This window comes from Notolabrus celidotus, chromosome 16, assembly GCF_009762535.1.
Source record: "Notolabrus celidotus isolate fNotCel1 chromosome 16, fNotCel1.pri, whole genome shotgun sequence".
NCBI lineage: Eukaryota > Metazoa > Chordata > Actinopteri > Labriformes > Labridae > Notolabrus > Notolabrus celidotus.
In genome coordinates, this window is record NC_048287.1 from 2,665,776 (window position 1) to 2,690,801 (window position 25,026).

A 25,026-nucleotide genomic window follows, 5' to 3' on the forward strand; every position below is an offset into this window, starting at 1 on the left:
ACGTTGCATTACGTAGCATTACGTTGCATTACGTTGCATTACGTAGCATTACGTAGCATTACGTTGCATTACATTGCAGTTGCATTATGTAGCATTATGTTGCATTGCGTTGCATTATTTAGCATTACGTTGCATTACGTAGCATTACGTTGCATTACGTAGCATTACGTTGTATTACGTAGCATTACGTAGCATTACGTAGCATTACGTTGCATTACGTAGCATTACGTAGCATTACGTTGCATTACGTTGCATTACGTAGCATTACGTTGCATTACGTTGCATTACGTAGCATTACGTTGCATTACGTTGCATTACGTAGCATTACGTTGCATTACATTGCAGTTGCATTATGTAGCATTATGTTGCATTGCGTTGCATTACGTTGCATTACGTAGCATTACGTTGCATTACGTAGCATTACGTTGCATTACGTTGCATTACGTAGCATTACGTTGCATTACGTAGCATTACGTTGCATTATTTAGCATTACGTTGCATTACGTAGCATTACGTTGCATTACGTAGCATTACGTTGCATTACGTAGCATTACGTTGCATTACGTAGCATTACGTTGCATTATTTAGCATTACGTTGCATTACGTAGCATTACGTTGCATTACGTTGCATTACGTTGCATTACGTAGCATTACGTTGCATTACGTCACACACTACGTCACGCAGAACTCCTAGGTGCAAATACCTCAAATATGCTGAAGCATTTGTCGACTCGTCCTCGAAGCTTGGGGTTCGCGTCGGGCTGAAGTGGAGAAGGGTTCCATGTGAACATGTTCACGTCGGGGAGGCGAACCCCCACCCACCTCCCCTCTTTTGGGACGCTTTCCCTCAGGCTCCAGGCGCCACGTCCGGACTCACTCTGCCGAAAATGAGGCACAGAGAGCGGGTAAAATACTTCTGCAATGACCCCCGGAGGAAAACCGTTTTTCCTCTCCAAATTCAAAGTTCTTTCATCCAGACTCAAGGGTCCACGTCCGGACTCACGTGGTCAAGAATGAGATCAACCTATTGTACAGTATGTTCAAGTTGAATATGTTCATGTTCAGTCTTGTGCAGACATCATTTTGGAAAAAGTAAAATGGTTCCTTTTGGTGCGGAAGACTGTGTAGAACTACTTTTTTTCCCCTCAAAAAAATACTCAGGAATCATCAGGAGAATTGATAAGGAATTGGATTGATCAGCAGAATCAACAATGGCATTGACATTGATAAAATCGTATCAATTCCCACCCCTAGTTGAGAACATTGGACGCCGTAGTCAGGTTGGCAGAGGGGGGGATGTAAACAGCTACCAGTATGACATGTAAGATCTCCCTGTGCAGAAATGTAAGCTCCTTGTCAGCTTATCTTAATGTTAGACAGGTAGTGACACTGGAGTCACCAGTATGGACTGTGGTTTTCCATTAAAGTGTATGCATTGTTTACCAAACACATCACAGTTACTGCTCAGCTGTATACAGAGTCATACGACTAAACATCAATTCACTTAAGGTCTTGTTTCTGAATTGGTATCGCTAAGGTTGTTTCAACTTTGTTGTTCTTAACTTAACCCTGTTGCCCTGTTGGTATTTCCCTTCACTGAGTTTCATATCCACTTAACTAAAGATGATTCATTTCAGCCTTGTTGCAGAAATAATGTGCCCTTTAAAAGACAACTAGTGCATGCTGAATGGGGGCTGTGCTCATATGCTTCTCCAACTCCCCATTTTCAGAGACCACGGAAACATTTGCATAACATTTCTCTTGCTGGTATGGGGCTCTCATGAGTCAGAGGTCCAGCTCAATGAAGAATACAGCAAGTGGAGTGTGAAATACAGCAGTAGATGAGACCTTGTTCTCTTGTGGTAGAGAAAAGAGCGGATTGGTTGAGGATGTAGTGACTTTCATAACAGGTACCTTGAATTCAAAGTTAATATCAAGGTAGAGATTTATTTCATGGAAACAATTTACTGCACTTCTGTTCAACAATGCATCCTCACAAGACAGAAATATCAGAAATGTATTTTGACTCACGGGGTTTAGAGGGAGCACCAACAGAGAGCTGATCTGATTTTGGAGTAAAGGTAATTAATCACTTTCTACAGTGTGGATAAATGATTTTATAAAAATAGTGACATGACTAACTGTCTGAAACTTGATTCTACAGAATGAGTGATCAGGGGTCCGTTTCACAAAGCAGGTTTAGTGAATACTCTGAGTTTGTTAACCCTGAAATGAGGGAAACTCTGTGTTTTCCGTTTCACAAAGGGAGGTAACTCAAACCAGAGAAAGAGGGGTAACTCTAGCCTGTTTCACAGAGGGAGGTAACTCAAACTCTCGGTCAGTTACCGTAGTAACAGACTCTATGAACCTAATCTGGTCGGGACCAGGTTTTTCTCAATGAACCTCGAGTTTCTCTCAGTCTAAGCCCCCTTTCAGCCACTTTCACCTGTGACCATGCACCCACCTCTAACTTGTGCTCTAGTAATTCAATTTCGAGATCTGCCCTTCTCATCTGGCGGTCCAAGAACTGAATTTCTTTGTCGGTTTTTTCAAATTTTTTCAGAAGAAATATTTTATAGATGTCTTTCACTGGTAACTGGGAATACATAAGGAGGACATTAAATTATACAGTTGCACATGAATTCCACAGAATGAACCTCTGGTGTTTACTGAACATCCATCTCACGGTGTCAATCTGTGCAGTTGAAGTTGAGGGACCCTCCTGCTGCTGCCCAGCCATGCCCTGTTAAAAAGGATGAGAATGTGTTAATACTTCAGTGTAGGCAAGGCAAGGCAAGGCAGCTTTATTTGTATAGCGCATTTCATACACGAGGGCAACTCAATGTGCTTTACATTAAAACATTAAAAGCATTGGAGACATTCAGACAGGCATAAAAGAACACAATTAAAATGACAAATATGATAAAACAGAAAAGAAAAGGAAAATTAGAAATATATTAAAAATTACATTAAAATTTTAATTTAAAGTGAGTTAAAATAATCTAAGATAGGAAGGCAGAGGTAAATAAAAAAGTCTTAGTCTTTGATTTAAAAGAGGTGAGAGTTGGAGCAGACCTGCAGCTTTCAGGGAGTGTGTTCCAGATATATGGTGCATAATGACTAAACGCTGCTTCACCATGTTTCCTTCTGACTCTAGGAACTGAAAGCAGACCAGTACCTGATGACCTCAGAGGTCCAGATGGTTCATACAGTAGTAGCAGATCAGCAATGTATTTTGGGCCTAAACCATTCAGTGCTTTATAAACCATCAGCAGGATTTTAAAGTCTATTCTCTGACAGACAGGAAGCCAGTGTAGAGATCTAAGAACTGGAGTAATGTGGTCTACTTTTTTGGTCCTTGTTAGGACTCGAGCAGCAGCATTCTGTATGAGCTGCAGCCGTCTGATGGACTTTTTAGGGAGTCCTGTAAAGACCCCGTTACAGTAGTCTAGTCTGCTAAAGATAAATGCATGGACAAGTTTTTCTGCATCCTGCTGAGATATGAGTCCTTTAATCCTTGATATATTCTTAAGGTGATAGTAGGCTGACTTTGTAATTGTCTTAATGTGGCTGCTGAAATTAAGGTCTGAGTCTATGACTACACCAAGGTTTCTGGCTTGGTTTGAACATTTCATCATTGCAGATTGGAGCTGAGCAGTAACCTTTAACCTTTCTTCCTCCAAAAACAATCATTTCAGTTTTTTCTTTGTTGAACTGAAGAAAGTTCTGTCTCGTCCAGTCATTGATTTGTTCAATGCATTTACTCAGTGTTTGTATGGGACTATAATCCCCTGGTGATATGGTGATGTAAATGTGTGTGTCATCTGCATAGCTATGGTATTTTATTTGGTTGTTTCTTATTATCTGACCTAAGGGGAGCATGTAGATGTTGAATAGTAGAGGCCCCAGAATGGATCCCTGAGGTACTCCACATACGATTTTCATCCGTTCAGATGTGTATTTACATATAGACACAAAATAGTCCCGGTCATTTAAATAGGACTTAAGCCAATTTAGTACTGCACCAGAGATTCCCACCCAGTTTTCAAGTCTGTCCAGTAGTATCTTGTGGTCAACTGTGTCAAAAGCAGCACTAAGATCAAGTGATACCAAAACTGAAATTTTGCCATTGTCTGTGTAGGCTAAATGTCACACTCTATTTTACACCATAATGTTAAGAAATGTGAATGGGAAGAGAACTAGCAATAACATATCAAATGTTACCTCTACAGGCCTTTCTGGTTCCCCCTCTGTGAAGGCAGCACACAAAGTCTCCTCGCACTCTTCATCCTAGATGAGTGATATGTCTCAGTATACTTAAACCACCATTTGGCAAAATCTTTGGAGTATTGCCTACTTACAGTTACAAGGTCTGTTGTGGCGTGAGGGGGCTCCACCAGGCAGATCGCACCATCAGAATATGTTGGGAGAAAAAAAAAAAAAAAAAATGAAAAGGGAAATAAATATTTGTATGAATAGGCTTAAAAAAAAGATATATAGGTCTAGGAATATTACATGTTATAAAGGCACTTGTGTCTTGGGGGGTGGGCTCAGAGGATGAGCTCCCTCCAAGGATTCCCTCAGTCGCTGTCCTTCCAAAATTCTGGCTCAGGGCCAGCGCCTCTGCCTCCGTTAGAGGGGGCGGTGCTCGGCCGCCACCCGTTTTACGGGCATCTGCTTTCTTTCTGTTGGCTGAGAAGAAGTCTGTGTTAATTTAAATAGGCTTAATTATTTAACAGAACATGATATAGCTTAAGGCTCCTTCAAACAGTGGTGAGTAGGCCGAGTACTTCATGTTGATTTTTTGTTTATATGTGAACATGTGGGCCGCTGTGCCAATTTTACTAAACGTTATATCTGTTGATACAGTGACCTACTGTGCTCTCATTAGTTGAAAAAGTTAAAGTGGGTGTCAGAATGATGCGTTCGCTATCCGTGGTGCTGAACTGCTTTGAATTTGTGTTGTTCTCTTGGTTTGTTAGACTTCATGTCTGTTTGATTGACTTCAAAATGACATAAACAGTGTGTAAAAACTGTAGTAATGCTTGTAAGCCCCGCTGTTGTGGGCATGTTGTAAAGTTATAATGAGCTTTACAGTGACTGCAGCCATGTGTGCGTAACACTGTGCCAGTTTGCACCTGCCTTTCAAACGTGCTAAATATAGACGCAAAAACACCGTGCGCTATCTGCTTCAGGTTTGATAAATCACATTGCATGTGCTAAATGATTACATTTGCATCTCCTCCTCCCAGTATTTTGTGCGTCCTGATGATCTGCATGTATTCTGCATATTCATGAAGGCAAACAAGCTAAATGAATAGCGAGTGCTATTTTGCTCATTTGAAAGACGCAATCCTCGGTGCTCCCGGTTAGTAAATCTGCTTTGCGCACGCTATCAAGTTTGCACGTGTTTTTATACACCCTTAGTAGATCGGGCCCTTTGGCTTTTACAAAGATGGAGATGTTCTAAATAAGTCACTCTCTGTTTGTAGGATATGTAAAGGTCAAGTAAAGTTACCACGGCAACACCACAAATCTATCCAAACACCTACTAAGGCGCCATGGGATTACACACAACGCCGACCGTCCAGGCACCTCTTGCAGCGTTCATCAAGGTAACATCAGCTCTGCAGAAGCCTCAGGTTAAAGGTTAACATCCTGTCAATTCAACCTGAAGTGTTGGTTGCACTTTATTCAAATAAAATAATGAATGCATTTGCCATTAATTGTTGTTTACTTGTTTGTTTATATTCATAATTAATTTATACCTGATTCCCTTACAAGAAACAACAGGAATCTAGGACTGTCAAGTATCAAGGGATTTATTTCACAGTCACACTGGTTGAATTTTTGGCTAAAAAGTTACTGAATAGATTTTGAGTCACTGAATCATTTCAGATCGTATCGTTCTAAATGAACCAATATCGTCCTTTAGTTGTATCCGCAACCACAAATCATGATACGAATTGTTGTTGAAAAGAATCTTTACACCCCTAATTCACAGTGTTATTTATTGCTTATGTCTGATTTGTCTCAGGTCTACTGTTAAATAAAAGTATTTTAAAAAAGAGAAAAGTGCAGAATTCAGTCAGGGTTGTACTTGAACATTGCTCAAGAAACAGCTAAAGAGCATGACCCCCATCCCCTGCTCCACGTCTGTATTTCTGATACAATTAGCTCAAAGAAAATGTCATAATAGGAAAGAGAGGGGGTTGCAATGTGAGAAAACTCAAGTCTGTTGATGACTCAAGTGCTATTATGTGATTAGACCACATGCACACCCTGCAAATGAAAATTATAATCCCTGTCATTGTTTCTTTGAATAGAAAGGAAAGGGGTAGAGATCTTACAACAATGCGTGAGTGCGAGGGCCTCTCTAACGGGCACTGCTCTCTAATCAGAGAGTCACCTGTATCAATCACGCTGCAGTGGCAGGCTAATTTTTTCATCATCAATTACCCTGAACATTTTGGACGCCGATCAGACGAGGCCCGTCTTAAACCCACTGCCGAGCTGTCACCGACACTAATGGAATTTTAAATCTTCCCTCACAGTGGAGTTCTACTTAAGTGCAAGTCCCAATTACGGGGAGGGTAATTTAGCTAATCTCCTTGAAAAGTGACGATAGGCTGCAATCAATATCAAAGTATGTGCCCTGCTTAGGAGTGAGCAATTTCCTCCGTTCTGACACACCGTGCTGCCACTTCAGATATCCATGTGAAACACAAAAGCACAGTTTACCTGCACCAGAGGAAATACTGAACCAAATATGTTTACTGTTTGTTCTTTTGTGCTTGTTTTGCCCCGGGGCATGAAGCAAAAACACCAACATAGCTTCATGTTCAGTTTGTTAATGTGATGGGAGGGAAATGTAAACACTAATGCATCATTATTATGATCGTCAGTGGGTCTGAGATTTCCACAGAGCCAAACAGATTACCCTCAAATTCTGAAAGAATAAATCCTGAACCATCAAATAATTGTCAGAAAATTCTAATTCTTTGAAAATGGAGTGTTTATTGAACCTTCTGACAAAAAATAATTTAAAAAAAATGCAATAGCAATTTGCATATATGAGTTTTAATTAATCAGGCATTTTGGTTTTAATTTAATGCACAAAGTTTCTTACTTTTTTTAAACAAACTGAAACATATAAAAACAATATTTGAATTCTACTAAACGTTGAGTTTCATTCAAATGTTTCCCATATTGCACAACAACGTCATATATGTTCTGTATTAGTGATGGGAATTCCGGCTCTTTTTAGAGAGCCGGTTCTTTTGGATCGGCTCACTACAAAGAGCCGGCTCTTTCGGCTCCTGAGTGGCTCCTCAGATTTGTTCTTGTTTAAATTAATGTATGACCTAAAATGATGTAAAATGAGTAACTAATGTAAAAAACATACATTATATCAAATGTGTATTATTCATAAGGCTTTATTTATATACTCAACATGGAGCAGAGTGCTACAGAAATGTATTACAAAGTACAAAAACAAGATCCATCTTAATTAGACAAAAAGGTCCAATCTCTAATTGCATGTATATTATTTATAAACTTTTAAACCCCTTCATTAACAGCAGGTTCCCTTCACTGTCTTTCTTCTTCACTTATTGCACTGATGGATAAACAGCTCTAATGTCCATGACCTGGATGACTGAGATCCTTCACAGACACTTCTAATGTGCCTTTGCAGGTTTTTTGTGGACCATGATTGATGACACTTTCACCTTGCACAGTCTACACTCTGCCTTTAAACAGTCTAAGCCAGGGGTGTCAAACATGCGGCCCGCGGGCCAAAACCGGCCCGCCAGAAGTTCCAATCCGGCCCGTGGAACAACTTTGCAAAGTGAAAAAACTACAGAGAAGACATTAACTGCAGTTTTTCAATAAAAGTAACTACTAGGGGGGTCGCATAAAATCATAGCGCTGATGGAGCGCACCTGAACAGCGCTTCGGGACTTTTTTTCTCAAAGCACTATAAGATGATCCAATTAGCACTAAAGTTTACATATACAGTACAGGCCAAAAGTTTGGACACACCTTCTCATTCAATGCGTTTTCTTTATTTTCATGACTATTTACATTGTAGATTCTCACCGAAGGCATCAAAACTATGAATGAACACATGTGGAGTTATGTACTTAACAAAAAAAGGTGAAATAACTGAAAACATGTTTTATATTCTAGTTTCTTCAAAATAGCCACCCTTTGCTCTGATTACTGCTTTGCACACTCTTGGCATTCTCTCGATGAGCTTCAAGAGGTAGTCAATCGAGATGGTTTGGGGTGAGCTGGACCGCAGAGTGAAGGCAAAGGGGCCAACAAGTGCTAAACACATCTGGGAACTCCTTCAAGACTGTTGGAAAACCATTTCAGGTGACTACCTCTTGAAGCTCATCGAGAGAATGCCAAGAGTGTGCAAAGCAGTAATCAGAGCAAAGGGTGGCTATTTTGAAGAAACTAGAATATAAAACATGTTTTCAGTTATTTCACCTTTTTTTGTTAAGTACATAACTCCACATGTGTTCATTCATAGTTTTGAAGCCTTCAGTGAGAATCTACAATGTAAATAGTCATGAAAATAAAGAAAACGCATTGAATGAGAAGGTGTGTCCAAACTTTTGGCCTGTACTGTATGTAAACTTTATATCTAAACTTATTACAGCAGGAACGGTGGATCCACAATCTTCAAAAGGAGCCACAAATTATACACGTGCTTACCATACATGTGCATGCCTTACAGGTGCACTCAGTCACTACTAACACTCGCACTATCCCTTCATACAACACTGTCCAGCAAGCAGACTGTTACTGTTTGAGCTGAGGGGTCCAAAATAGTCAACTTTACCTTCTTCATTATTATAGTCTCTCTGTTCTTTTGCAGTAAACATTACACACTCTGTGTCAGTTGAATGGCTAACCTGTGTGTTTGGTGTGTCCGCAGCAGGTTTCAGGGCTTCAAGAGTAAAATATTTGGCCCCACTATGAGACTCAGCATGGCAAAAAATACAACAGTTGTTTCTGTAGAAAGATAGTTCATTAAATGTGAACATTTTCAGAATTTACTTCTACTTTTTTGCACTAAAACAAAGGGAAAAATGTAGAGTTGTCATTATTTATAGGTTATTATGTTATGATTTTACTGGTCCGGCCCACTTCAGGTCAACTTGCGCTGTATGTGGCCCCTGAACTGAAATGAGTTTGACACCCCTGGTCTAAGCTGCAGTCACTCGTTTTCTCACCTTTCCTTTTTTTTCTCTCTGTCACGCGTGTTCTCCCTCTCGTCTCCCTCCTGTTGGTGTGCCAACTGTGCTGTGTGTGTCTGTAACCCCTCCCCTCCCCGTTCTGCTCAATGTAGACACGTGATTGGTCAAGACACCACCATATGTCTTGACCAATCACGTGAGGCTTTAACAGAAAAAGACGAGAAAAAATAAATAAAAATGGCACAAATTAAGTGATGAAATATTAATTTGTTTACATTGCATCAATCCAGTAATTATTCCTCTTGAAGTTTCAGGAACAATTTGAAAGTTTTTTCATCCAAACTTTTTCAAACTTGGTAAAAAATCTCCCTGAAAAACCTGGAGTGGGTCTCTGATCCACAGCTGACATTTCGGATGTCTGAAGTGACGTCCTTCTGCTGCATGAATGACTCACACCTGGTGGATTATCTGTGCCCTGCATGTATCTGATTGTATACATCAGGTTTTTACTGATAAGATATATCACACTGATGATGTAGAGGTCTCAGAAACTGATGGATCAAATATTACCCTTTTTGACCGAGGCAGTTTCAGGGCCAGTTCTCCCGGCCTGGAAAACCGGTTCCAGAGCAGCTCCAACTCTTTGCTAGTCTAGAACCGCGAACCGCTTACCTCAGGGGTGAGGTTGCTGTGATCAAAAACACAAACCAAACATGTTTCCTCCATTGTCCTGCTGCGAAAAATTTAAAAAGACTAATGGATTCCAAGGCAAAGCAGTGGTCGGCCGAGGAGAAAAGCCAAGAGCAACACTAGCAAGCATGCCACGATGTCCAACATCGTTGTTGTTGTTGTTGTTGTGCAGTCACAAAATATTGACTGCAATGTTAAATATTAACAGGAACGGTGCAGGGCATCCTGCGAGGTCAAAATGGCAGCAGGCAAAGCAAATAACTCCACATACCCCACCCCATGGCAATGTTTTCCCGCTCCTCCTGTGGGATCCTGTTCAGATTAGATCTAGTTAAACCCCTTTTCGACCAAGGCAGTTTCAGGGCCGGTGCTCAATTGAAAACTGTTTTTTCATGTTTCGACAACTCTTTGCTGGTCTAGAACCGCGAACCGCTTACATCAGGGGCAAGGGGCGGGGTTGCCGTGATCAAAAACACAAACCAAATGTGTTTCCTCCATTGTCCTGCTGCGAAAAATTCAAAAGGACTAATGGATTCCAAGGCAAAGCAGTGGTCGAGGATACAAGCTGCCATTATCCATCTTGTGCTTGCAGCAGTGTGTTGGGGTGAATTGCCTCAAACATGTACACAGTTCCAGTTAAGCTGGTGAATCTTTAGGATGGTTGCTGGATGATGCTATCAGGCATTAAAAATGTTCACCCGAAAGTTGCCCACTGCATCAGTGAGGTGACTGTCTTCATCAAAGTGACGCCTAACTTTTCTGGCCCTGGTTGTTTCAAACTGTGATTGACTTCCTAGTAGCTAGAGCATTAGTGGCAGACTTAAGCCCAAGATCCACAGGATGCGTCGCGTTACGTTACGGCTGTGCCGCGCACGTCGCAGCAAATAGGTTCCCATTCAAGTCAATGCTCTAGAGTCCACAGGGCGCGCTGCGGCGCGTCTCAGCTCCGTCTCTGGAGCGTTCCGCCGCGCCGCTCTGCCAGAGATACGCGGGGAGTCTATTTTCGCCGCTCCCCGCGCCCAGCACGCGTCAATCGACACAGAAATGATCGAACTATCCCGGAAGTCAGGCACGAGGATCGTATGCAACATCCGCTCACTTTCAAAATAAACACCATGTGCAAACACAAGATCGTAAATTTCACCACTTCTTCAACATTACGTCATAACCTGTGGCATCGGGCCAGACGTCAGTCTCAAAAGATATCCGACACCATGGACGAGGAAAAGTTTATACTGTGTTGTTCTCGCGCGTTTTGGAGTTCTCGAGGGATCTTGAGTTTCCTGCTCCGGAGTGCGCGCCGCTCCAAACACGCATCCTATGGACCAGGGCGAAAGCCCCGGGACGGAGCAGAGCCGTGTCGCAGCCATAACGCGGCGCACACGCATCCTGTGGACTCCCCGAGTTAGCCTCATTGTATCGCTCGCTAAACTCCATCAAAACACTGATTGCGTTTTGGAGTAAAGTAGATGCGTTTATTTCATCAGCAGATCTTCTACTTTTGCTCACAGCATTCACCTTTTCACAGACGGCCTCCCAAATCACGTTTCTTCTGGCAACACTGAGATGTCTCTGCTGGAGTTCACCGATGTGTTTATTACTCCATGGCTTCAAATTTCATTTTTCGTTTACGGCCACTCTGCTCTCTCAAACTCTCCAGGGTGACAGCAGATAGCACACGCAAAATCCTCATTAAAGGGCAGTCCGCACCACTTTTGCACTCGTTATCATTTGCGCACGCAGTCATAGTAGATCACCCGCAACACGCCCAGAAATAACACGTGCAAAATTATTATTTGCACACTTAAATTAGTGCTCGTTATTTGGGATCTTAGTAGATCAGGTCTATTGTGTTAAAGGTGACATATCATGCAAAATTGACTTTTTAATGGTTCTCTACCTGAAATATGTGTCCCTATCATGTCTACAAACCCCCCGAAAATGAAAATAATCCATTCTGCCCCTGTTCTGATTTCTCCACCTTTCTGTAAATGTGTGTGAAACCAGCCGTTTCAGACTTCAGTGTTTTTGTTACGTAACAACAATATCCGGTCTGTCACGGAGTCAGAGCTCAGAGCTTGTTCAGCCCATAGACTGTATAAAATAATACTGAATCCCTCCTCCGTTTTTCATTACCTGCACAAATGTGTGCTAACAAGGAGCTTAGGAGGGAGGCATGCTAGTTGTAGGCTGTCTTAATAAACACAAAGGTCGGTTTTACTCCCCACGTCTGCAGATTTGAAGATCTAGTGGATGATTTTTATTTATCATGGATAAGTGCTAGCGCTAGTTAGCATAGCTACATAGCTACATGTCGTAGCTGTAGCTGTGTAGCAAGACACACATCTACATACTGACAAATAAAAAACAACAAGAAACACAGAATCTGTGACCAATCCTTCAGAAAGGTCCTGCTGCCTTTCTGGCAGAGGTCGGTTTTACTCCCCACGTCTGCAGATTTGAAGATCTAGTGGATGATTTTTATTTGTCATGGATAAGTGCTAGCGCTAGTTAGCATAGCCACATAGCTACATGTTCGTAGCTGTGTACCAAGACACACGTCGACATACTGATAAATAAAACAACAAGAAACACTAAATCTGTGACCAATCCTTCAGAAAGGTCCTGCTGCAGGCGCCTCTATGTCAGGATCAGATTCTGGATCAGATTCAGAGGGTTGAAGTAACGTGATCTCTGAGCAGCCGTGTATATTCAGCCAACATGTAAACATTAGATCAACGTGCTGGAGAGCCGAGGCCACACCCACTTCCTGAGGGGGCGTGGTCAGAGAGAAAACAGAGTGTTCTGAGGAGGACTGAAGAAGAGGGTTTTTCAGGCAGACCAAAATCTGATTTCAAAGTGTTTTTTTGAGCATAAACTTTAAAGACATGTTTTGGGGACCTCTTAGACCAATATATATTGATGAAAAAAGCGTGATATGTCCCCTTTAATGGGTTAAGTCCCCCACCAAGCGTGAAAATTTTGATTATTCTATGAAATTATTTTACCTTACAAAACAATTTGTTCTGTATTCGTAGCTCCAAAGTTCGATTTTTCTGCCTGAAACTGTAAACAGCTTCTGTTCTTGTTTTGTCCCCTTCTGCTCAGAATTGGCTGCGACATCGCTACATGTCACGAACCTTGCAACACAGCTTTGCTCTAACCAAGGCCCACTATTCTAAGCCCTGTTAAATTACACTTTATACCATGGTATCAATAATTTACAACTTTTGGGAGTGAAATTTTATAGGCCTCTCAGTTTGGTAGCTATTATATTCCTTATTTCTCAACATGACAGGCTGCTGTAGAGTTTCTCTCTATGAATAGAAGACATATCATCTCTCATCTCTATTTCTGCTCACCTCTTAAATATAGCATTGGGTTCTTTTGATATGAATGTACTGTTCAAGTGATTCTCCATCTTCCGTCAGATTTTGACACTTTTAATCAATAGGCTCAGACAATGCAATGACTTATGAGTGTTCACAGCTTCTTCTGACTGCTGAGCTCTAATGACTCATTCAAACCCATTTTGCTTCCGAATGCCACATTACAGTCTGCTTCGGAGAGTTTATACACAGCTGTAAGCACATAACCTCGGTAAGAATCCTCCAGAGTGACCTGTGGTGAAAGGCACACAGTCGCACCAAGGCTGGAAACAACAAGTCTGGATCTTGTGTATGGGATGCAGCCAATACAAAATGAATTAATATATCTAGGATGACATTTAGCTGTGTTTTTATGCTAAAAGTATCTTAAACTCTGGCATCAATCCAGGTAATGTTTGATTCAGGTTAAGCTGTTTCTGTGAACTTTGAACACCCTATTATGGAGTTTTTGTGCCTTGAATAAAGCAGTGAACACAGTATTTTACTCTCCTATCAAACTGAATATCTCATTTTATTACAAGAGTCCTTGGAAATAGCATCTTACTGATGTTGACTTTTAAAGGAAGTAGTCTCAACGTTTCTTCCTGAGCTGGAAGAGTATGGAGAGAATATTGTGTCTTTAATATGCAATCAAAAATAATGGATTTGAGAACAAAAAACAATTTTGCAAACAAAATTATGATTTGAAAAATATGAAATAATGCTATGAATAAAGGAAATATATTTGTGATTAAAAATGTATCTTTATAAATCCACTCTTTTTTTGTTACAAACAAAATTATTATTCTCACGAACCACAGATTCGTTTGCGTTTCCAGTTTTTGTGTTTGCGTTTCCAGTTTTTGCATTTGCATTTCTACATAACTGTCATGGGCGGGACCTCCCCTGAGAGATGCAAGAAGCCTCCTGATTGGTCAGTCTCACTCAGAGAGACGGTGTGACAACTTCCGCCCCAACAAGTTGTTGCCGTGAAGGGAGACATATCAACATGGAGAAACAGGTACGTTTTGCGTAACATACCTGTCTATTTTCTGTCTTATTGGTGCTATCAAGGTTACACTTGTCGTTCATTCTTCCAGTGTTTTTTTCCCCTAACCGTTTTAGACGGCGGTATCAGACATTAACACCTAACACGCTGTGTGCTCGTCATAAGTGACTGACTTTATTACCGCCCGGCTTTAGTGACAGTTATCCTAATTTCATAGTTATCGGCCTGTTTATAAATAAATAAACACACTTCTTCATTAGATATACTATCAGAACAAATCAGGAGGCGTGTGTGTGGATTGTTGAGGGGTCATTCCTCCTTTAAGTTAAGTAAAAAGAAACTAAAAGCATAAAAGGGGCCATATTTTCACTGATCTTCAACCCTTAGGGTTTGATCATGTTTTATTTATCACTGTCGCTGGTACCAGAAAGCAGCATCAGGAAGCAGTTTACTGAGGTAACTGTTATTATGACTGTTTCTTTTTACTTAACTTAAAGGAGGCATGACCCCTCAACAATCCACACACACGCCTCCTGATTTGTTCTGATAGTATATCTAATGAAGAAGTTTGTTTATTTATTTATAAACAGGCCGATAACTATGAAATTAGGATAACTGTCACTAAAGCCGGGCGGTAATAAAGTCAGTCACTTATGACGAGCACACAGCGTGTTAGGCGTTAATGTCTGATACCGCCGTCTAAAACGGTTAGGGGAAAAAAACACTGGAAGAAGGAACGACAAGTGTAACCTTAATATCACCAATAAGACAGAAAATAGACAGGTATGTTACGCAAAACGTACCTGTTTCTCCATGTTGATATGTCTCCCTTCGCGGCAACAACTTGTTGGGGCGGAAGTTGTCACACCGTCTCTCTGAGTGAGACTGACCAATCAGGAGGCTTCTTGCATCTCTCAGGGGAGGTCCCGCCCATGACAGTTATGTAGAAACGCAAATGCAAAAACTGGAAACGCAAATGCAAAAACTGGAAACGCAAACGCAAAAACTGGAAACGCAAACGCAAAAACTGGAAACGCAAACGCAAAAACTGGAAACGCAAACGAATCTGTGGTTCGTGAGAATAATAATTTTGTTTGTAACAAAAAAAGAGTGGATTTATAAAGATACATTTTTAATCACAAATATATTTCCTTTATTCATAGCATTATTTCATATTTTTCAAATCATAATTTTGTTTGCAAAATTGTTTTTTGTTCTCAAATACATTATTTTTGATTGCATATTAAAGACACAATATTCTCTCCATAGAAGAGCTGGTTAAATATCATTATTTAAAAACTGAAGGCACTGATGTGAACAAAAATCATCCAGCTAAAAAGTCTGTTTGATCACTTTTCTTGTTCAGGGCCTGTATGCACGTCCAGCCATCAGCGATGAAAACGGGCCGTTTGCATTAATGGTGAGAATAAAATGGATTAGCTGTATGCATGAGTCAGGTTAACAGCCCAACAAAGCATTACATTTAATGGAGGTAGACCCCACCATTACAGGTGCTAACAGCAGGATTACCTCACCTGTTAGGCTGTTTAAAGGATGGAGGACATCGTGCTTATGTGTTACCATTGAAGACCAAATATGAGAAAACAATGGATATTTAGGGATCAAACGAATCCTTTGGAAAAGTATGAAGATGTTGAAAATACTGCAAATTTAGATTTAGTAGACGCAATTTTGTAAGTCTTCTACTGTGCGCTCAGAAACACCACACGCACTTACCCGGTTCAAGATCTGAAGCCAAACTTTCCCTTTCTCCTTGTTTGTTATCTTTGACTTTGATTGACTTGCTGATAACAGCTGTTTGTTCATTCTATATTCTTCTAATCAAATGTCCATTTCTTCTTCCTCTGACACATTGTTTCTTCTTGATCTTCTCTCAGTCACAGCGGTACCACTCACCATGTTTATTGTTGTTTATGTGTAGTAGGCATGTGCAGTTTGAATTTGTTGGATAGGTGTTTTCAGGAGGTTCCCTGGACATATGACATTTTGCACCAGCCTCACTTTCATGCCGCAATTAGTCAATTGGCCAATTATTTGCAGTCGTGCATGCGGCTAACGCTGCGGCCAAATGGGCCGTTCCATAACGGTATGTTAAGACTAATGGACCCATTTGTGTAATAGCTGGACGTGCATACAGGGCCTGGTGCTGTCCAATCATCATCCCTGGCAGATCTCAACATGTTCACATCATTCCTAAAGTTAAACTTCAAGTATTCCCAATCATTCATCATGTGAGATTACTGAGAGGTCCAGAACAACTACCACATGGACCATGTACAAGCATCACTTTGTCAAGCTTTCCATAAACAGACCCTGGAGCTTGGATATTACAGTGTTGTTGCTTATTACCAGGATTTTTTTCCCAGTTTACTCTTTTGTTTTAGCCCCTGAGATTCTCTCTGTGATTGAATTTAGCAACAAACGGGACACTGGACACAGAAGACCCAGGAGACTCTGATGGCTTATGTTGAAATAATTTATGTAGAACTTGATCAAGGAGAAATAACATAACAGTACACAGGCAGGAGAGTGCAGTGCAATGCCAAGTCAGTTCTGCCAGACAAAACCCTTGGCATGGTATTTATTCCCTCTGAAGACAACACTAAAGTTGGATAACCATGTTTGGACAATAGGAACACAACAAGTGGGAAGAAGACCTGTGCTCTGGTTCTGGAGACAGTAAGTCGGCCACAACACATAGATAAAGACAGGAGCAGGGGGAGAGACCTTGACTACTACCCTGACACTATCTCACCCGGCACAGATGACATAGGAATCAAGTTACTCTAAACATGACACTTAGACTGAAAGAATACAATAGATAAACATTCTTACATACATATACATATATATATAAGATGATGAAAATTCCACAACACTCTCAGTAGAACACATTAATCCTACACGACCTACAGCTGTAATAAGGCCAGCCTTTTATGAGTTATATCGGCCCTTGCAGGAGAAAATCTGGCTAAACTCTTATGGGAGGGTGTGTCCTTTAACACATTTTGCTGTACTGTGTTTTAATGCTGTTAACATGGGCGTTTGAAGGCCTCAGTAAAGCTCATCTTTCATGTTTATCTCCACTATCACTATAAAAATCAAATCATGATTTCATTTTAATGTAAAGGTAGATTTTTGCTCCTGAGTGAAAGTTGAAGACAGTTTGTTAGTTTGGATCTGGATTTAGTTTCTGATGAACTTCTTGAATCCATCATTTCTGACGGTGCTAACAGGAAGCAGGTCTTTCATTTAGAATGAGATTTTTGTGAAGTTTTAGTTTTTAATTCTTATTTGTCTAAGGTTGAGCTTATTTCCATAATTTGATTTAAATTTAAAGCAAAGATATATCAAATTGTGTTCTGTGTATCAGTTTATAGAGTGTTGTTTTGAGTTGTTCTCTCTCCTTTTAAGATTACTAAGGGTTACGGTCAGAGTGATGTTGTTTCCCACAGTGCAGTGAATGCATCACGGTTATTCAGTGTTCAGTTATCCTATGGTCGTGGTGGACATTAAACGTGTTCACAGCAGAAGTTGTCTCTGTGCTCTTCCTTTACCCACATCCTGAAAGTAGATTTAATGAAGTGTATGAAGTTAATAGTTAACACAGAGTCGACTCAGTGTCAGACTAACAACTCTGCTTTGAGCTGCTGGGTTTTCAGTTTTCTTCATTGTCACTGTCGCTCATTTCAGCTGTTTACATTTCTTGCCTTTAAGCCCCGCCTACCTCTCACCCTGCGACATGATTGGCTGTTCAATACTGTTCTTCTTCTTCTGTCTAATGTTGGGTGGCCACTAACATTTAAGACTCATTAGCCCCCCCCCCCTTTCCAGTGATTGGGGGTGTAATTACTGGTTTATTTATCGAACATTTTTATCGAACATTTCTAATATTTATATTGAGAAAAATTATATCGCTATAATTATTGTTATTGAATTATCGCCCAGCACTTATGAAACATAACAGAACAGATTCTCTGCTCCCTCTCTCTCTTATTCTCCTCTATCCCTCTTTCCAGACCCAACTCGGTCTCAGCAGATGTGTGTCTAACATGAGTCTGGTTCTGCTCGAGGTTTCTGCCTGTTAAAGGAAGTTTTTCCTCTCTCCTCTGTAACTAGCTAAATACTATGATGTGCAATGCTCATGGTGGATTAAGGTGGGGTCAGACTGAGTCTTATCCTGTCTTGGTGTTGGGTCTCTGTTCATAATTTGACATAGAGTTGTCTAGACCTGCTCTGTTTGTAAAAGAGTCTTGAGATAACGTTTGTTGTGATTTGGCGCTATACAAATAAAGATTGATTGATTGATTCTGTGGTTTGAACCCATTGTTCTTGTAGCCTTACACACAAAGCGAAGTCTCCATCAGTCTGACATAAAGTCTCTGGTTTCAGATAACTGCATTAGAATTAGTTGAAGCACACCAAGGTGATCGTGGATCAGAGGATTTGAGAATGAGCCTGAGAGGATAAAGTGACAGTAGTGAGCTGGATGAGGTGCACATCCCGGGTTCATTCAGTGGATTGAATGATGATTGAGCACAGCATGAGGGTCTTCCCTCAGGAATCCTGCTGGGATAATCCCGCCCTGATAACAAGAATGAGTTTTATTTTAATCTCCTCCTTATCTGCGCTGACTCCATTTGTATCTGTGCGAGACATGAGTCCTCCTTTATGCGTATGAGGCTCAATTCACAAAGTCAACATGAATGTGTTTAATGCTGGTTATTGAAAACACACATGAAGTGCATTCATGTTAGCACCATAGACTGTATATACTGTATAATGGACAGCGTCGCTCCGCCGTTTCCCATTGTACGGTTTTGAAGCCAAAATATCTCGTTCCAGAGCGCTGACATCTTGTACATTTTCTGCAGCCAGAGTCTGCTCAGAAGGGAATTTATGTGTTTCCACGGTAACAAGCTCCGCCCTACAGCGTACCGTCCCGTGGTCCTATAAAGTTTCTCTCTATGGCAGCTGTCAATCAAAGTAAACCCGGATGTAAAACCCCGTTTTTTAACCTCTAATAACTAACGAAGAAGAAACATTTCAGAAAAGAGAGGCCTTAAAGGTGACATATCATGCAAAATGGACTTTTTAATGGTTCTCTACCTGAAATATGTTTCCCTGGCATGTCTACAAACCCCCCGAGAATGAAAAAAATCCATTCTGCCCCTGTTCTGATTTCTCCACCTTTCTGTAAATGTGTGTGAAACCAGCCGTTTCAGACTTCAGTGTTTTTGTTACGTCACAACAATATCCGGTCTGTCACGGAGTCAGAGCTCGGAGCTTGTTCAGCCCATAGACTGTATAAAATAATACTGAATCCCCCCTCCGTTTTTCATTCCCTGCACACGTGTGCTAACAAGGAGCTTAGGAGGGAGGCATGCTAGTTGTAGGCTGTCTTAATAAACACAAAGGTCGGTTTTACTCCCCACGTCTGCAGATTTGAAGATCTAGTGGATGATTTTTATTTATCATGGATAAGTGCTAGCGCTAGTTAGCATAGCTACATAGCTACAAGTCGTAGCTGTAACTGTGTAGCAAGACACACGTCTACATACTGACAAATAAAACAACAAGTAACACAGAATCTGTGACCAATCCTTCAGAAAAGGTCCCGCTGCCTTTCTGGCAGAGGTCGGTTTTACTCCCCACGTCTGCAGATTTGAAGATCTAGTGGATGATTTTTATTTGTCATGGATAAGTGCTAGCGCTAGTTAGCATAGCCACATAGCTACATTTTCGTAGCTGTGTACCAAGACACACGTCGACATACTGATAAATAAAACAACAAGAAACACTAAATCTGTGACCAATGGTTCAGAAAGGTCCTGCTGCAGGCGCCTCTCCGACAGGATCAGATTCTGGATCAGATTCAGAGGGTTGAAGTAACGTGATCTCTGAGCAGCCGTGTATATTCAGCCAACATGTAAACATTAGATCAACGTGCTGGAGAGCCGAGGCACACCCACTTCCTGAGGGGGCGTGGTCAGAGAGAAAACAGAGTGTTCTGAGGAGGACTGAAGAAGAGGGCTTTTCAGGCAGACCAAAATCTGATTTCAAAGTGTTTTTTTGAGCATAAACTTTAAAGACATGTTTTGGGGACCTCTTAGACCAATATATATTGATGAAAAAAGCATGATATGTCACCTTTAAACACCAAACAGTGAAATAATAACTACATATCACCACAGCATACGGATGGGAGAAACATTCATACCACGTGTATTTATTGTTTAAAGTTTTACTGCTCCCCGATTCAAAGCCAGCCACTAGGGGGAGCACTTTTTGTGGCGCCCTCACTTCAAACCGAGCGAGATGACGTCCATTTCATATACAGTCTATGTTAGCACCAAGCGGCAACCTCCGGTCTAAAAATATAAGGCCAATGCAGAGAGGCAGAGCTGACTTGATTGACAGGCAGGAAGACTGTAGCTGTCAGCGAGGAGGCTCAAAGCCCACCTCTTTACCTCACACTAGCTCGACAGAAGTTATGTTGAGTTCAACATTTCCAATATTGCTCCCGCTGATGATTGGCCTCAAAACAGGGCTTCAGAAACAGATGGGTGACGTCACGGATACTACATCCATTATTTATACAGTCTACATTATGGTTAGCACACACCCCAGCATCATCAGTGCTTCTAACTCACAGTCTACCATCAGGGACACAGAATCTCACATGATCCTCATTGATTTTGAAGCTCTTGAAGAGACTCATTTCTGTATTGAAGTATTGATTATGCAGTTTCAGGTGATAGAGGAATGCTGGATGCATTACTGAGACCTCTTAGTAACAGTCATATACCTCTGCATGTGTTCCCATTAGTTTCCGCCTTCATTACGCACTCTTTGCTAATTAGCTTTGAAACTGTGAAATTAATCATGAATTGAGGATGCCACAAATTAATACCTCAATCTCACTGAAGTCTTTCCACATTCCTCTCATGCTCGGTGCTGCAGCACATTATATCATCATCCTCTTTGCTGCTAACAACAAGTGGCACTCCATGAAAGTGGGATACTGACTGCTCTTCTTTGGTTTAGTGCGCGCCCTTTCTCTCTTCCTACTCACCAACCAAGTCGTATGTGTCAGGAGCCCAGCGCCTCTATTGTCAGTTTCTGAACACTGTCTTCAAACATCATTTTTCAAGGCTGGCATTGAAATCAACTGAGGTTGTATGAAGAGGAAGCAAGTCTACTTGGGAGGACTATTTAAATAGACAGATCCATCCAATACAGGTTTCTCCAGGGTTACATTCCTGTGTGAAACAAAGAACCAGTTCTGAATTATTTCAAGAAACTGTCATATTTACCAGGTTATGTTATTAATGTTTTGTAGTTTCTTTTGATATTAAACATTTGTCATGAGACTTATTTTAGTAACCTAACCAATGGTAATTCTTCAAACCAAAAATGTTGTTTTTTCTGAACATAAAGTAGCAGGCATTGTCTAAAAGTCACTAAAAGTAGTATGGGAGGTAGAGCCTTCAGTTATCGGGCTGCTCAGATGCTACAGCTCAGATCCTGTGTGTCATGACTCCATGTGGTTCAATTGTGTCCAGCACATGAATCCAGAAAGCTTCCCTTCTTAAGAGCTGGGTATGAAATCACCTCCTCTTCGATTAGTTCTCACTCTTTCAATACCAATAAATGTGAGAGTAATAACTGACCCATAGTTTTTCTCCATGCACAAAGAGTCCTGTTAACCATGTGAGTAAAAACATGTTGGTCAATCATAAGTTCAATTATTTGTTAGAAGTTTCCTGTGATGTTGGTAATTTTAAAGACAATGTAGGGGTAGTGACATTAGAACTAGGAGGAGAGAGCACATCTCTCCAGTGTTAGCTTCTCTGCACTGACTCCCTATGAAATCTAGAATAGAATTTGAAATCCTTCTTCTGACCTACAAAACTTTTAATGATCAATCACCTTCATATCTTAAAGAGCTCATAGTAACCTATTACCCCTCTAGAACACTATGCTCCCATGCAGGCCTGCTGATTGTACCTAAAGTCTCTAAAAGTAGTATGGGAGGTAGAACCTTCAGTTATCAGACCCTTCTCCTTTGGAATCATCTACCAGTCAGGGTCCGGGAGGCAGACACCCTCTCTACTTTTAAGAGTAGACTTCAAACTTTCCTTTTTGATAAAGCTTATAGTTAGAGCTGGATCAGGCTTGGACCAGCTCTTAGTTATGCTGCTATAGTCTTAGACTGCCGGGGGAACTGACTCACTGACACACTTGGATCCTATCTCACCCTCTTCCCCCTTCATCACTCACTTTAACTCTCCCTGTCCCATTAAAGTTACTAACCATAGACCTTTCTGGAGTCCCTGAGCTCCCTTGTCCCGTAGGTTCCTCTGGATCTCTGCTGCTGTGGACGTGCCAGACTCCAGCTGCTACAACTACTACTATCTGTCCAGAGGTGGGTAGTAACGAGTTACATTTACTCCGTTACATGTACTTGAGTAGTTTTTTCAAAAAATTCTACTTCTGAGAGTAATTGTTTTGCAGAGTACTTTTTACTCCTACTCAAGTACATTTGTGTTAAAATAGATGTACTTTTACTTCATTACATTGGGCTGTCCAGTCGCTACTTTTACCGTTCCTTTTTTTCTTCATTTTATTTGCATCTTCTGATCCAGAGCTATAAATAGCCTCAAAACTGAATGAACGGATAACTAGCTCCTACCCTCCTCCACCTAAAGCTGGGGAGAGAGGCTGTGTTATACCTGCGTCCCCTTTGGAGGAACATGTTTACCCTGTACCCAACATCCAGACTCTCTCATAACTTCTAAATGTTGAGGAGAAACAGTCACATTATGCGCTGCTTACTTTGTTCTATACAGTGGAAATCTTGAGCTTCAACATAGAACAATTAAATCCTAAAAAGCATGTCATGGTGAGTTATCAGTTAGGTAAGCTAAGGATCATACTGGTTAATATTAAATCCTAAAAAGCATGTCATGGTGAGTTATCAGTTAGGTAAGCTAAGGATCATACTGGTTAATATTAAATCTTAAAAAGCATGTCATGGTGAGTTATCAGTTAGGTAAGCTAAGGATCATACTGGTTAATATTAAATCTTAAAAAGCATGTCATGGTGAGTTATCAGTTAGGTAAGCTAAGGATCATACTGGTTAATATTAAATCTTAAAAAGCATGTCATGGTGAGTTATCAGTTAGGTAAGCTAAGGATCATACTGGTTAATATTAAATCTTAAAAGCATGTCATTTGTTTTACAGGTAGGTGTTCTTCCTGCATGGCCCTCGGCCTGCCGCACCTCCAACGGTGCCTGTTTTGGTTAGCTGCAGGGTCATCAGCTGGGGACCACCGCTCATTGATGTTTCGCCCCTTAACCCAGAACATCTCCTGGTGGCGGGGAAGTGAACAGGGACCTCTCCCTGACACTCCCTGCAGCTAACCTTCTTCAGGAGCTGCTTGCTCCCCATATCTTGTCCCTTCTTCTCAGCCATAGCCAGAAGCTTGACTTTTTGGCCTCCTCTGAGAGCTCCCTGGTTGCTTTGTGCAGCCTAGCTCCCCGACACCCCAAGTCTTTGAGTAGCCGTGTTGTTGAGGCTCCCACAAAGCCTCTAGCCCCCACCTCCACTGGGTAGGGCTTTACGCTCCATCCTCCTTCCCTGCACTCTGCCACCAAATCAGCATACTTTGCTCTCTTTCTCTCGTGGGCAGCCTCCAACCCCTCCTCCCATGGCACTGTGAGCTCCACAAGGAGGGCAGATTTTCCTGCCGAGGACCATAGGACCAGGTCTGGCCGAAGGGTGGTGCTGCAGATTTCTGCTGGAAAGTGTAGCTGTCTGCCGAGGTCCACTCCAATCCTCCACTCCAACCCTGGTGCCAGAAGCTTGGGTATCAGTGTCCTGTTGGTAGCAGTTGCAGGCTCCCCCTGCCTGAGGAAAGTCATCCTCTGGTGGCCCCTAGTAGGGCTCTCTTATAGTTAGTTATCAGTTAGGTAAGCTAAGAATCATACTAGTTAACATTAAATCTTAAAAGCATGTTAGAAATGTTGGAAAGTAATCTAAATTAACTTATAAGAGATCATGATAAAAACAGCTGCTTCTGAAGCTCAACAGTCACCTCAGAGAGATTCTTCAGGACTGAGTTCATGGCCTTTTTAAACACTTCCAAGTTGTTTTAGCACTTTCAAGTTATGTTTTTAAGTAAGATGTATTGAAAATAAGCTAAAGGTTAAAAAAGAAAGTTTGGAAGCTATAGATATATATTTTTTATTGTAATGTTGGAGTATTGATGTTCTGGAGTTCTGATGACATCTCAGACACAGTTTGAAGTTTCAGCTTGTTTTAAAGAATGAAAGCGGGTACATTAGTTCATGCACAGAGCAGCTTCTCTTTCTTTAATGTTTGAAAGTAAACCATGCCTGACAGCATTCATTTTGGCATTTTCCTATTTACGTTTCCAATACAATACAAATGTATATATGATACTACTCACAAGTTACTCACTACTTGAGTAGTTTTTTTTCAGGTACTTATTTACTCTTACTCAAGTACTTATTTCTACAAGTACTCTTACTTCTACTTGAGTAACATCATTGTAAAGTAACAGTACTTTTACTTGAGTACTGTTTCGGTTTACTCTACACACCTCTGTATCCGTCTCACAACTGTCATCTCTCTCTCTCTCCATCTCCCTCTATCCCTCTCTCCAACACGGTCTCAGCAGATGGGTGTCTAACATGAGTCT

General features: G+C 41.1%; 1 protein-coding gene across 1 annotated transcript; it reads right to left on the reverse strand.

Moving 5' to 3' along the window:
- Window positions 1–2,368: 2,368 nt before the first annotated feature.
- On the reverse strand, window positions 2,369–23,777 carry LOC117828305. The gene is made up of 6 exons (XM_034705344.1): window positions 23,585–23,777; window positions 4,516–4,704; window positions 4,362–4,372; window positions 4,225–4,290; window positions 2,687–2,743; window positions 2,369–2,596 (listed from the first exon to the last, which is right to left on the reverse strand). Exons 1-6 carry the CDS (start codon window positions 23,775–23,777, stop codon window positions 2,369–2,371), a joined length of 744 nt encoding a protein of 247 aa, XP_034561235.1.
- Window positions 23,778–25,026: the final 1,249 nt, after the last annotated feature.